The sequence below is a fragment of the Fukomys damarensis genome, unplaced genomic scaffold (assembly GCF_012274545.1).
Source record: "Fukomys damarensis isolate Sample0158 unplaced genomic scaffold, DMR_v1.0_HiC HiC_scaffold_19, whole genome shotgun sequence".
Classification (NCBI taxonomy): Eukaryota; Metazoa; Chordata; class Mammalia; order Rodentia; family Bathyergidae; genus Fukomys; species Fukomys damarensis.
The window spans coordinates 4,610,616-4,623,443 of NW_022900931.1; the positions used below are offsets into that span (position 1 = coordinate 4,610,616).

Consider the following 12,828-nt stretch of genomic DNA (forward strand, 5'->3'; position numbering starts at 1 on the left):
CGGAGCCTTTGTTTGGAGCCTCAACTCACAGCTCTGCCATGCTCCACCTCTGGGCAGACTCCTTAGCCTCTCTGAGCTATGGGTTCTCTCTCTATTGTTTTCTTCTTTTGTCGTTTTTGTTTGTTCTTTTCACAGTACTGGGGATTGAGCCCAGGGCCTTTGCACGGAGTGACTTCCACCGCCCTTTGGCAACCTTTATATTTTGAGACAGGATCTCTCTACGGTGCCCATATTCTCAAACCCTGGCACTGGCGGGCACAGCCCTGGGTGGGGGGCAGCCTTTGAAAGCCTCCAGATAGGCTTGGGTACAAATGCCCAGGGAGCCACAGACCCCATAGCCGTGAAGAAGGACAGAGGTGGGCTCTGGGGCCTCAGGGTGAGGACGGCTCGGCAGGCGGGGCTCAGAAGAGTGGCCCCGGGGTGACGGGGAGGCTGAGGCAGAGACAGCAGCAAGTGACAGTGAGTGGGGTCCTCACGAACGCCGGAGCCAGACTTGGCACCTGGCAGCGGCCTCTCTGGGGCCCGTCCTCCTGGCCTGGCCACCCCGACCTGGCCCTTGGCTGTGCCCAGGAGGAACCACCAAGCTGCTGCCGTCTCCGGGTGCTGGGGCAGCGGCCAGACGTCCGGGGTGCCCTTTCTGCCCTGCCACCCTCTGTCCAGTCCCTTCGTCCTCCCCTGGCCCACGGAGCCAGGTGGATCCAGAGTGGCTCTGTTGTTTTCGAGGCGGGGTTTAATTCATCTTTCCCCGCTCTGTTTCTCTTCGCTTGCCCTCCTCCTCCCCTTCTCTGCCTCGCCAAAATTCAGCGATTAAAAATAACCCTCAAACCTCGGAACAGCAGTCCCCGGCTGACCGAGGGGTGGGCCACAGCCGCGCGTGCCTGGCTCGTGATTGCGGACTGGGCAGGGCGCACGGAAGTCCCTGTGAGTTGCTGGTCAGGCGGCGCCTTCGCCAGCTTTCGGACCATCACCTACGTGGTGGGCGGTTTCCCAGTCTGCAAGGGCGTGGAACCCAGGATGGTCTGTCGTTTGCCCCCCGGCACCTGAGTCTCCTGGGGCTCAGGACGGAGGCACCGACACTGGTTGGGTGCTGGGTGGCTGAGGAAGTTGTGGATCCTGGGGCTGAGTAGTCACCTCGCCTCAGCTAGCGCGGGCGACAGTGTCTCCCTGGGGCACGTTTCGACCCCCCAAACAGAGGAGGCTGGATTCCCCCCGGCCTGAGACCCCTGCACCCAGCTGGTCAGACCTCTACCCGGGACCTTCCGGCCCTGATGGAGGACGCCAGGGGGGTCATGGGAGGCGGAGCTGCTGAGCACTGGTCCGGGCCCAGCCTTTGGGCTCTGGGAGGATCAGCAGCTGGGTAAAAACTTGGGCAGAGGAGGCTTTGGGGAGGAGGTGGCAACTGCTCCAGCTTCTCGGTGCTGCAGGAGTCAGGCTTCCAGGACTGAGGGCGGGCACCCTGGGGTGAGTGATGCCCCCACATCAGCCCATGTACTGTTGTAGGGAGGGACAGCAGCACGAGGGGGGACCTTTCTGCCAGCTCCCCAGCTCCCGGACTGGGGCTGTGGCTGCAAAAGTGGAACAGAGCCACCCTGCAGGGCAGCAGGGCCCAGAGAGGCCTTGGCTTCCCCAGATGGGGCCAAGGGGCCCCAAACACCTCCCCACAGGGTGTTTTCCAGGCGGATCCTGAAGTTTCCCTGGAGTGAAATCCTCTGCTAAGCGCTCCAAAGCTGTAATCTCCATTCATCCTCCCAGGAGGGCTGGGAGGAAGCCAGAGCACAGAGCAATTAAGCAGCTTCTAGCCTGGGGAGCAGCAGGGCAGGAGGGAGCAGGGGCCCTCTCTGAGCATCCTGGGTCCCGGCAGTCCGTGTTGGGAGGCATTTGAGAGCCATGCCCCTTCTTCTGGCAGAGTGGACCAAACGTGCAGACCAAACAAGGATGGCACCTGTCACCATAACTTCCCAGATGTCCCTGCGACTGAGTGTCCAGGTGGCTGCCCTCCCTCTGCCCTCAGCCCTGGCTTTGACGTCTGACAGAGTGTGGAGCTGCCTCAGGACTGCAGCCTGTTCTCTGTCCTGCCCCGCTAGGCTGAGCGCTCAGGAGGACATGGGGGCCCTGGGCTGGCTCCAGGGTCCCGGAGCAGGGTCTACGACAGTCCCCAGCCCTCAGAGGAGCCTTGCCTGGCCTGCGCACATCCTTCCCCGTCCCCTCCAGTAGCCATGCTGCCCGGGCCGCCTCTGTGCCACGTGTGTCACCCTTCAGGCTACGGCAGGGGCAGAGGGTCTCATGGTGGAGGGGACAGGGAGTCCAAAGAAGGGCGGAGCAGAGCAGCCAGGCCAGGAGGGCCCGGGGCCCCCACCCAGCCACCCCCATCCTGCTTCCGACCTCTGGACCTGAGACCGCTTCTTGGGGATTCTCATGAGCCAATCATGCATAATCCATCTTTGTGGCCAGCTTGTTTCGCTGGGTGGGGGGCCCCCAGCCCGGCGGGTTTTGTGTGTGTGTCAGAGACACCTTCCTTTTGAAGACTGAGTAGTGCTCCGCCCAGGGCACGTCACACTGTATGTAACACCCGTCTGTCCGTGGACGCTTGGCTTGTGTCCCCCTTGGCTCCTGTGAATATTTCTGCTGTGAACCTGGCTGCACAAACATCTGCTGGTGCCCCTGCTCCTTGCCCTTTGGGGTGCGATTATCCGCAGGAGTCTTGTGTCCTGTTCTTCCTCAGAAGGCGCGCGGTATTTTAAGCACTCATGCGTGTGCGTGTGTGTGTGCGTGTGTCCCCATGAGAGTGCACACACATTACCAGTGTCCTCACTGAGTGTGCTTCTGTTAGCTCTGTCCTCTGTAGTTCACCGCCCGGTCTCTACCGTGTGGCTGCAGCCCGCTCCGTGCAAGGGCTACTGGGGGTCGCCGTTGTGACCCAGCAGGGAGTGACCCCCAGCTGACCCGGGCGTGCTGGTCCCTGGCCTCCTTCTCCCGCCCCAGCCTCGGTGCCGCTCACGTCCACCACCATCTCTGCCTGTGATTAGGTGTCATTTAGCCGTGAACAGAATAGGAGGTGGCGGTGACCGGTCGGGGAAGGTCGCTCGTTCCAGAGAGGACAGCGGATGGTGGCTTCCGTCCTCCGTGCCCAGCCCACTCGCACCCCCGCGGTCCCCCCGCCGGGCGACACGGCCGCCCACACACCCTGGTCTCGTTGACAGGCAGCGCTGGGCAGATCGGGTCGATGCAGGCCGGACGATGACCAGTTGTGGGCAGCAGTCCCGGAACGCGCTTGCCCTGCTCTTTGTGCTGCTCTTCTCGGCAGGTAAGGCTGGGCGGGCAGCGGGCGCAGGGCCCTTCGTGAGCAGTGCCCACCCCTTGGGGATCCCAGGGGGAGAGTCGCAGATGTTGTGGGGTTCAGGGGGCTGCGGGAGGAGCCCCACTCCCACCTTGCCCTTCAGCCTGTGGGCGGAAGCTCGGTGATGACAAGTCACCCGTGGTCCAGACCGGGACACTGAGGCTCCGGGAGGGAACTGACTTGCCCGAGTCACTGCAGCTCGTAGGGGCTGGGGCTCCTGCCTGCTCTGGGGCTGCCCTCTGGCACTAGGCAGCCCCCAGGCTGTCTTCAAAGTCTCAGCCGCAGTCGCAGGTGGCTCTAACTCTTGCCTCAAAGACGGGGATCAACCAAGCCCTATGCTCTTCCAAGCCAGAGAGACCCCCTTGTCCACACCGCTCACCCCAGGGGCTGCCCACAGGGCCAGTGCGCTCTCTCCCTCTCTCTCTGTCTCTCTCTCCCCCCACCTTCTACCTGTCTCTCGCCACGTCTCTGTGTCTCTCTGTCTCTCCCCTCTCAGTTCTAGCCTGTGGCCTCAAACTCCAGCTAAGCCTGATGGTTTCCAGCCCTGCACCTCTGCTGGGTGCAGCTCCGAGGGGCCCTTGAAGGGCTGGGTTGGGAGGTGCCGGGCAGGGCTCCCAGGACGCAGAGCTGAGCCGAGCCAAGGCCAGGACTCAGACCACCGGAGCCAGCTCTTCCCTCCTCTGGGGTCCTCCTTGCTCCTGGGAGGGATAAACCACTCGCTTCGCCTACTGGGAAACTGGGACTCAGAGATGGAGAGAAGCCTGTCCCAGGTCACCCGGCAAGGGAAGGGGTACAGATGGCTATAAAGGAGGGCTAGGAGCCACCCTGAGCTCTGCTGGGCTCAGGCCGGAACAGAAGCAGGAGGGATAAGTTTACACTGTGCTGTTTTGCAAAGCGCCCCAGAGTCAGCCTTTCTGACCACGAAGGGCAGAAATGGGAGCCCTGCCTCTCTCCTCCATGGAGGGGATCAGTGAGATTTGGGGGCTGGTGCACCTGCTGGCACATGGTTCACACCTTGGCATCGCAGGGTCAAGGACTAGGGGGCCTTGAGAGCTGCCCTACTCCTGTGCTCTCCCCATACAGGAGAGGAGGGTCCCATCTTTTGGTGACACTTGCAGGATTTCCTGCCCCCCCAGCCAGTCTGTGCACCCCACCAGCCAGGTGTGCCACCCACACAGCTGGGCAGTGCTGCGTGCTTTGGACACAGGTGGGCACCATGTGGGCTGCAGCCCTGGCTGACTCAGAGCTCCCCGCGGTGGCTTCTGTGAAGTCAGGGTCTCTGTGGTTGGAGAAAAAGAGCCAGCAGAGCCCTCTTAAGAGATGCAGATTCCAGCGATCCTTTTCTAAGGGTGCTGATGAAGCCCCAGACAAGGGCTCAAGGGTTTTCCACTGTAGGCTGCTCAGTTTCGCTGCTCCTGTTTCTCCCCAGGAGCTCTGCTCCTAAATCCCATCCCAGAGGGAGGGGCTCGGGCTAGTGCCCCGGGAGAGGGGACCAGGCTGGGCCCTGGGAACTCTGATCAGGGCCCCAGGGCAGCTGCTGCTTTGGACACGGGGAGCCTGGGTTTTGCAGCCCACTGGCAGTGGCTCCAGTGCCCAGGAAGAGGCCACCAGAGCTGGCAGCGGAGCAGGGGACTTTGACGCCAGGCCCTGCATCAGCTCGGCCGAGTCACTTAGGCCTCTGGGCCTCAGTTTCTCCGTCTGTCAGGTGGGATCTCAGACTTGTCTGCCAGGGGGTGGTGTTGGGATGGGACAGGGGCCCCCACTGAACTGTGAACGCCCCCTACAGGCCTGTCGGCGCACTTCCGGGTGTGTGAACCCTACACAGACCACAAAGGCCGCTACCACTTCGGCTTCCACTGCCCCCGGCTCTCCGACAACAAAACCTTCATCCTGTGCTGTCACCACAATAGCTCGGTCTTCAAGTACTGCTGCAACGAGACGGAGTTCCAGGCGGTCATGCAGGCGAACCTCACGGCCAGCTCCGAGGGCTATGTGCACAAGTGAGCGTGGGGTCCGCCCCAGGGGCCGGGGTCTCCGTCCTGCTCCGCCCCCTGAGCGCCGCCCTTCTCATCTGAAAAGTGGGCACAGCACAGCCCGGCAGGCCTGCGGCGGACGGTAAAGGGGTCAGGCATGCGGAAAGCTTTGCCTTTCTTTCCCTAGTGCTCACTCACCGAGTACTGGCTGGTGCCGCTGAGTCAGAGGTTACTCATCCCGGCAGCCCGTTTCCTTAGTGCTTAGCACCTTGAGACCGGTATCCTGATGGAGGGACCACAGGGTGGGGAGAGGGACGTGCGGGTGGCAGGATGCTCCCTGAGCCACGGAGGACAGCAGTGTGTGTTTATCTTGGCAGAGAAGCTGACCGCCTTTTCACATGTCTGAGAGCCATCTGCACGTCTCCTATGAGCTAGCTGCTTACACCTTTTACCGTTTTTTCTATTGCACTTTTCATCTTTTACTTATTTATTTATAGAAACTCTTTACGTAGGAAAGAAATGAGTAACAACTATTTTCTCAATGTGGCTTTGACTTGAGAGGATATTTTTCCCTTGTGCTTAGTTTTAATTGATATGTAACCACATCTCATCAAAACTTTTGGTTTTGCCCTTTCTGGGATTTGCATCATAGTGAAAAAAGCTTTCCCTGTCTGAGATCACTAAAACAACCCCCCATCTTCTTCTATTCCTTTCTGTTTTAATTTTTCATCTCTTAACCGCTGGTTTATCACTTACACCAGATTTATTTCGACCTTGTTTTGTCCTCACATATCCAACCTTTTGCTTAAAGCGAATTAACACTGTACGATGTGAGTTTTGAGCATGGAACCCATGCTTTTTAGTTTCATCTTGTCATTCAGTGCATCGTCTACTTCTCTGCGGGCCTCGAACACAAACCCAGCCTGGACTGTAAGGTTTTGACTTTGAGGGTCGGGGTCGTGGCGATGCTACACTTCCTGGTGCCCTGCCCTGGTAACTGCCGTGGCTTGCTGTGGCAGCTACCCACTGTGTTTTAGCGTTTTATGACTTGCGTGTTTCAGTGTCTTGTTTTATCCTCCTGGCTCTTTGTCACACGGACGGTGGAATTAATTTATGCAGCCCACTCCACCCCGTGCAATCCCAGATAAACACAAAACCAAACGAACCCAGTTCGTATTTCTTACCAAGATTCTGTTGAATCCATGGGTTAATCCAAGAAATGACTTTTCCTGATGTTAAGTGTTTCCATTCCAGAAAACGACCTGCCATTCCGTTGGCCCCAGGGTTCTTTTGTAGCAGTTTAGTGTTTTCTTCCTGTAGTCGTATCTCTCTCTGCATTTATCCCTAGTTCTTTCCTTCCGCGTGGCTGGTAACGCGAGGTCTTCTCTTGGGCCCTCTCTTCTGCCTGTTGTGTGGATGGTGAAAGCTAACAATCTCTATCGATGCCTTTCGTACCTAGCCACCTTTCTGAGATTTCTTGGCGACTGTTTCCAGTGGATTCAATAATCATCTTATCTCCCGCTTTCCATTTTCCCAGGTGTGCTTCCTTTCCTGTGCAGATGTGTTGCAAACTTTCCTGGTCAGGCATCTTCCCTTCCTCCTATTTTAATGGGTGCCTCACAGGTCTTCCCAGGAAACAGGAGGCCGACTGCTGTGTTTTTACCCGGTAGGAGCAATGGATACAAAGGCAGCGTTTGTTGAGTGACTACTGAAGAGGCGGTGGTGCTGTTGGGAGTGGTGGATCTGAGCCTGGATCCTGCTGTCTGGCGTCGGGCGGGCTCTGCTTCCCCCTCTGGAGCAGGTGCTCTTGCTCCCTGGGTGGGCAGGAGGTGCAGACTCCTTGGCTGTGGCCGAGCCCCCTCCTGCCCAAGCCCAGCTCCCAGCCCGCCTTCCTCAGACGTGCGGTGTTTCCCCTGAATATCCTGCCATCTGCTGAGCCTCAGAATAAGTCTGTGTGTGAAGTCGCTCACCAAGCCCTGTCCCTCACGGCAGGCCTGGAATCCGGCCCACACTGTGGCCCCGTTGAACCTGAGCAAGTGAGCACCTTCCCTGGGGACAGCGGGAATGCGGTCGGTGCTCGATACTTTAACTTGAGGTTTTGTTCCTTGACACTTGATAGTGGGGCTTGGCACTCAGACCATCTTCCTCGTGTCCCCGCGGGCGGCCACCCTGACCCGAGTCCGTTTCCCGGGTGGGGAAGCTGAGGCAGGGAGTGAGGAGTCACTGCGTCCTGAAGGCCCAGCAGGGCCACCGGGGTGACCTTGAGGTCTGGAAGTCACTGCGATAACTCTGGAGCATCCGCCACAGAGGCAGATCTAGGCAGGGAGAGGCCCAGGCAGGGCCACCTGCGCAGAATGGGGCCGGCTCACACTTTGTTGGGGGCCCCTGTGCACTGTGGGAGGTGGAGCCCCACCCATGAACGCAAGAGCACCTCCTCCCCACCAACCAAGTATCTCCTGACGTTGCCGGGTGTGGGGTGCGCAGTGGCACAGGTGAGGCCCAAGGCCCTGGCAAGGTTCCGTCCCTTGTCATCCTTAGCCACCCCCCCCATATCAGTGCGTGGCTTGGGTGCTGCAGGCCTCAGAGGGGTGCCAGCTCCGGACGGTCCCGGGCCTTTCCTGCCACTTGTGCTGCTGTGCCCCTGGGGGAGGGGCCACCAAATACGTGCTCAAGATGCAGGGTCCGGGGAGGAGCTCTGGGGACAGAGTCTCCTGCGGCTGAGTGAGGCAGAGGTGGTGGGGCCTCCCGGGTGGGGGTGCGGAGGCCTCTCCCAGGGTTGTGGGAGACCAGGGGAGGGATTCAGGCCGGCTTTGAGTCCATGGACCCTGAGCAGGTGCCCCGATGGAGGCCTGAGCTGGAGCCGCCACCCAGGGGCCGGAATTGGACTTTGAGGAAGGGAGGGCCCAGCCCAGGGAGCTGCCGCCGAGCGTGGTGTCCAGGCAGGTGGTGCAGGGCTGTCCTGCCCTTGGAGCCAGGCCTCTCGGCCGCACAGGTCCTTCTGGGCACGGAGTGCATAGGCCGGTGAGGCCACCCATCCCAGCCCCCTGGGGGAGGACCAGAGTGAGGCCGACGGCACCGGAGCTGTGCTGTGCTGCTGTGAGGCAGGACCTGGCTGGAGTCAGGACAGGGTCACATCTGGTGACACCACATCCCAGAGAGCATAATGTTCCAGGGGCTCAGGCCAGCGGTGACCCCAGAGGGGCTCTGGGAGTGGCACAAGCTCCAGCCCCCACCCTGCTGGTGAATCAGCTGGAGGCGGTGGTGACAGAAGAAGAGCTCCGACGCCTTACTTATTTGTGTTTTTCCAGAGGAACAGAGTGGTTTGTTTTGGTTCTGGCTTCCTGGCAGAGAGAGGCAGCGGGCAGAGGGAGAGGGAGCGGCATTGCCAGGTCCCTGCTTCCAGCCGTGCGAGGAGGCCAGGGTGGCCCTGCATGGGGAGACGCACACCCCACGTCTTCCTACCAAGGCGCCAGGCAGTGGTTTCGGGGATCGGACAGGGATCCCAGCAGTTCAGCACCAGGCTCGGGTGGAAAAGTCTCGCGAGGAGTGGTCAGCTCTGTCCGGGGCAGGCACAGCCTCTGGGGCCGGCTGAGGGTGTCGTGTGCATTCGTGGGGTTCCCGTGCCTGGTGCAGGGTCCCGGGAGTGAGAGCAGAACCGCTCCGAGGCCCTGTGTGGGCAGCCAATGGCTACGCCCCCCGTGGTGTCGCACAGAGCCCCAGGGAGCTGCAGCTGGAGCGTGTGATAGTCACGGGGCCTCGTCCCACACCCTCTACCCAGGCCTCACCTGAGCATGCCTGCTCACCGGGGCTGAGACCGGAGAGGATGAGCAGCTGCCTGGAGCCACACAGGACACAGCAGCATGAGCACAGCGGCCAAAGTCTTCCGAGCACAGCCATGCTGCGGTCACGAGCACCCCTAGCACCCCCAGGGCCGGGACACAGAGGCCACCCTGCCGTCCGTGTCCTTCCTTCCTGTGGTGCCAGTCACCTCGGCCAGTGCAGTCCCTGTGCCCTGTCCCTCTCAGAGCCTGGACGGGGGCTTTGCGAGTTGTTCAGGACCCTGGGTCCGAGCCCCGCTGGCTGCCACATGTCAGTCCTGTGTTCAGGGGCCGTGGGAAGGGAGCCCTGTGATGGTTAATAGGTTTCTCATCCCTAGGTGTGACTGGGCCAAAGCCCACACTCCACGTTCCACACCGGCCCACCCGCCCTGCTGTATGACTTTGGCCGAGGTGCTTTGCCTTTCTGGGCTGAAAGAGATTGAGCAGTTGGTCTGTATTTTAATCACGATAGGCCAGCACTCCCTGGGTCCTTCCTCTTGGATCCAGGCCCTGCTGTGATCCCCTGAAGCCTCACAGCCACACCTCAGAGCAGAGCACATGGTCACCCTCATTGCACAGGTGGGACACTGAGGCTCAGCCTCCCACGGTCACAGAGAGTGGCTGCAGCCGCACTGGCTCCAGGGAAGGCGCAGAGCGTGGTCGAGGCTTGGGGAAGGTTTTGTTTATTGCTTAGGAAACACCAGAAGAATCTGAGTCAGTTAGCCTCCCAAAATACCCCACACCTCACCGCTGTGGCTTTGCTCCCACAGCAGCCTGGCTTTCATCTTCTACCACTGACAACACACAGGACAGACCGGCATCGAACCGAGTTCGGCCCCCAGTCACGTGTTTGTAGCTAAACTGTAGAGATTCAGAAAGGTCTGTGTCTCCTAGCCGAGGGTGGTGGCACAGGGTCCTTCGGGGCAGGATGTCCGGGGCCCACCAGGCCTGGCAGAATGCACGTGTGCGCACCAGTGTTGAGCACAGCTGCCCTGTGCCTCAGCTCCTGATGGGGGTGAGCAGGCTGGGGGGTTCTGCCAGGCAGCGGCGGGGACCCCCTCTCTGGACCTCTGTCCTAGGTTTGGTCGGCTTTTAGTTTTTTTGAGACAGGGACTTGCCGTGTGCTTGTGACCCTCCTGTCTTGGCCTCCCCAGAGTGCTGGGATCACAGACAGACACCACCGTCCTTGGCTTTCATCTGCCCTCAGTCTGACCTTGAAATTTCCCTGAGATTCCCAGGAGTCTGGGTCCAGGTCCCAGCCCTGGCGTTGCCAACTCGGTAGTCTCCGGTTCTCATTTCCTGTCCATAAACTGGGGCCACAGCCTCTGAGTCAGGCACGGCGGCGGGATCAGAAGCCGCAGGCTCAGCTGTTCGTGATGCACACAGAGAACATGAGCTGCACTGGGCTCCCCACAAGCCCTCACTCTGGGCCAGCATGGGTAGCATCGCCGAGGCTTGGTGCTGGGTGCCCAGGCCAAGTTCCGCCCCACCTCAAGGGCAGACGGTTTGGCAGGGCGCAAAGCCTGCAGTGTGTTTTGAGAAACCCAGCAGATTGGGGAGCCCCAGGGCTAGACTGGACCTACCCTGGGCACCCCGGAAGAGGCGACAGCCAGGAGAGGGAGGCTTCCTGGCCAAGGAGCACCTTGGGCAGAGGCCTGGGATTGGGAACACAACAGCTGTATGACTGGTCACCACCCAGGACCCATGGAGGTGGCCCCCAGGGTGTCACCTGGCACAGTGATCTAGGGACGATTGCCTCCCAGGCACTGGGCAACCGCACGGTGCAGTTTCAGGGTGAGCACTGCGACTGTTGCTGGTGGGCTCCCTCCTACTGGGCCGCATCTGCACATAGCTGCCCACCTCCCCTCCCTTGTTTGGCCCACCAGAGCTGCTGCCATGGGAACCAGAGGAAAAGCCCTGCAGCGCTCACAGCCCCTGCAGGGAGCACCGGAAAGAGGGTGCTGGGGAGCCTGGGGCCGAGAAGACACAAAGCCAGCCCAAGTCCTCCAACTTCGGGGTGGCCCCCTCTCCCCAGCTCCTGCTCAGCTCACTGAGTCGGGCTCCTGTCCTCCTCTCCCTGGCAGGAGTTCTGACCCAAGGGCTAAAGGCAGAGAGAGCTAGTGTCCCCTTAAAATAAGGCAGCTGGAGGCCTGTCAGCCATTCGCACTTTAGCACGAACAAGTCTGTATGACTGTTGCAGGTTTCGTGGCCGTGGTGGCTGGGAGATGGGGCCATCAGAGGGAGCAAGGATGGAATTAGGTACTAAGCCTGAGCACCTGCCCTCAGGCCACCCAATCTAAGTGCTCAGAGCTGGAAAGCCTCTCCTCGAAGGTCCCCACGCTTAGTCTAAGGTCTTGGCCAAGTTTGGGGTACAGGTCTTTAGCAGGGCAGGGACGGCCGTGTCCAACCCTAGAGGGAACCTGGAGGTGTAGCCCCACTGAGCCTCGAGGCTTCTCCTCGGGCCCAGAGACATCCTTGGGTCTCACAGCCTGCACAGCAGAGGAGTATGCATCCTGAACCTCCGATGGGATCCCTGCTGATCAGGGTTCTGCCTCTCGAACGCCCACGGGAACAGGCCACGTCGGAGTGGTTCATAAGCCACACTCTGCGAAGCCTCAGTCCCGCGGCAGCCCCATCTATCAGAGTCCAGTGGCCCTGGCGGGTGCAGCCAGCCTGGGGCTCAGCATGGGGTGGGGACACGAGGACTGCTGGGCCCGTGGAGGGGCAGGGCATCAGGAGACCAGGGCTCTGACAGGGCAGAGGCAGGGAAGGAGGAGGAGGAGGCACAAGCACAAGGAGGGCCTGGGGTGCAGGGAGGCTCCTCAGGGCCGGCTGCACAGCCAGGGAGTCTGCAGCCTAGAGCCTTGAGGGCTGTGTCCTGTGGGGAGATGTGGGGTGAATAGATCAGAGAAATGGCAGAGGGGGCTCGGGACGCCCACCGTGCAGTCCCATGGAAACAGACCCTGGAATGGGGACAGAGGGCAGGCAGGAGGCTGGTGAATAAAGACGGGGTGCTGAGCCGGGGCCCTCGGTCCTGGGCTCCTGGGAGCAGAATTGTGGGATTCGGGAGCCCTGGAAGGGGATCTGCAGGAGGGAAAACACCACCTGGGTTCCTGCACATGGCACCCTCCAGGACCTGCCCCAGGTCCCAGACCAAAGTGCGTTGGCGGGGGCGGGGCCACAGGGTGCAGGCAGGGGAGCCACGGCAGACGCAAGTGGGAAGGTACCCCAAGGTGGGGGGAGCCCCGAATACCCAGCTTGGAGATTTTGGATTCCCCACAACGGCAGCAAAGTGCAGGAGGACCTCAGGGACCCTGCGCCCTTGGGTGAGGGACAGAGGCGGCTATGCACCAGGGTGGTGACTTCCAGGGAAAGTGGTAGGGGGGTGGGCAGTGGGGAGTGATCCCCAGGCTGCAGGCTGACCCCACGGGGGAGGAAGTGTCAGTTTCCCGGCTCAGCCTCTGTCCTCTGTCCTCAGCAACTACACTGCCCTGCTGGGAGTGTGGATCTACGGCTTCTTCGTGCTCATACTGCTGGTCCTGGACCTCCTGTACTACTCGGCCATGAACTACGACATCTGCAAGGTGTACCTGGCGCGCTGGGGCATCCAGGGACGCTGGATGAAGCAGGACCCCCGGCAGTGGGGGAACCCGGCCCGGGCACCACAGCCAAGGCAGCCGGCGCCGCAGCCCCAGCCTCC

General features: G+C 60.9%; 1 protein-coding gene across 5 annotated transcripts in view; it reads left to right on the forward strand.

Moving 5' to 3' along the window:
• Shisal1 (shisa like 1) overlaps positions 1-12,828 on the forward strand; it is a 56,585-nt gene that overhangs the window by 16,984 nt on the left and 26,773 nt on the right. For 4 of the 5 annotated variants that reach the window (XM_033766181.1, XM_033766182.1, XM_033766180.1 and 1 more), the window contains exons 2-4: positions 3,201-3,304; positions 5,124-5,337; positions 12,607-12,808. In XM_033766181.1, coding sequence (XP_033622072.1) covers positions 3,238-3,304; positions 5,124-5,337; positions 12,607-12,808 — 483 coding nt within the window. In that variant the 5' untranslated portion in view covers positions 3,201-3,237. The remainder of the gene's footprint in view (positions 1-3,200; positions 3,305-5,123; positions 5,338-12,606; positions 12,809-12,828) is intronic. The other variant, XM_033766184.1, reaches the window with a different exon arrangement.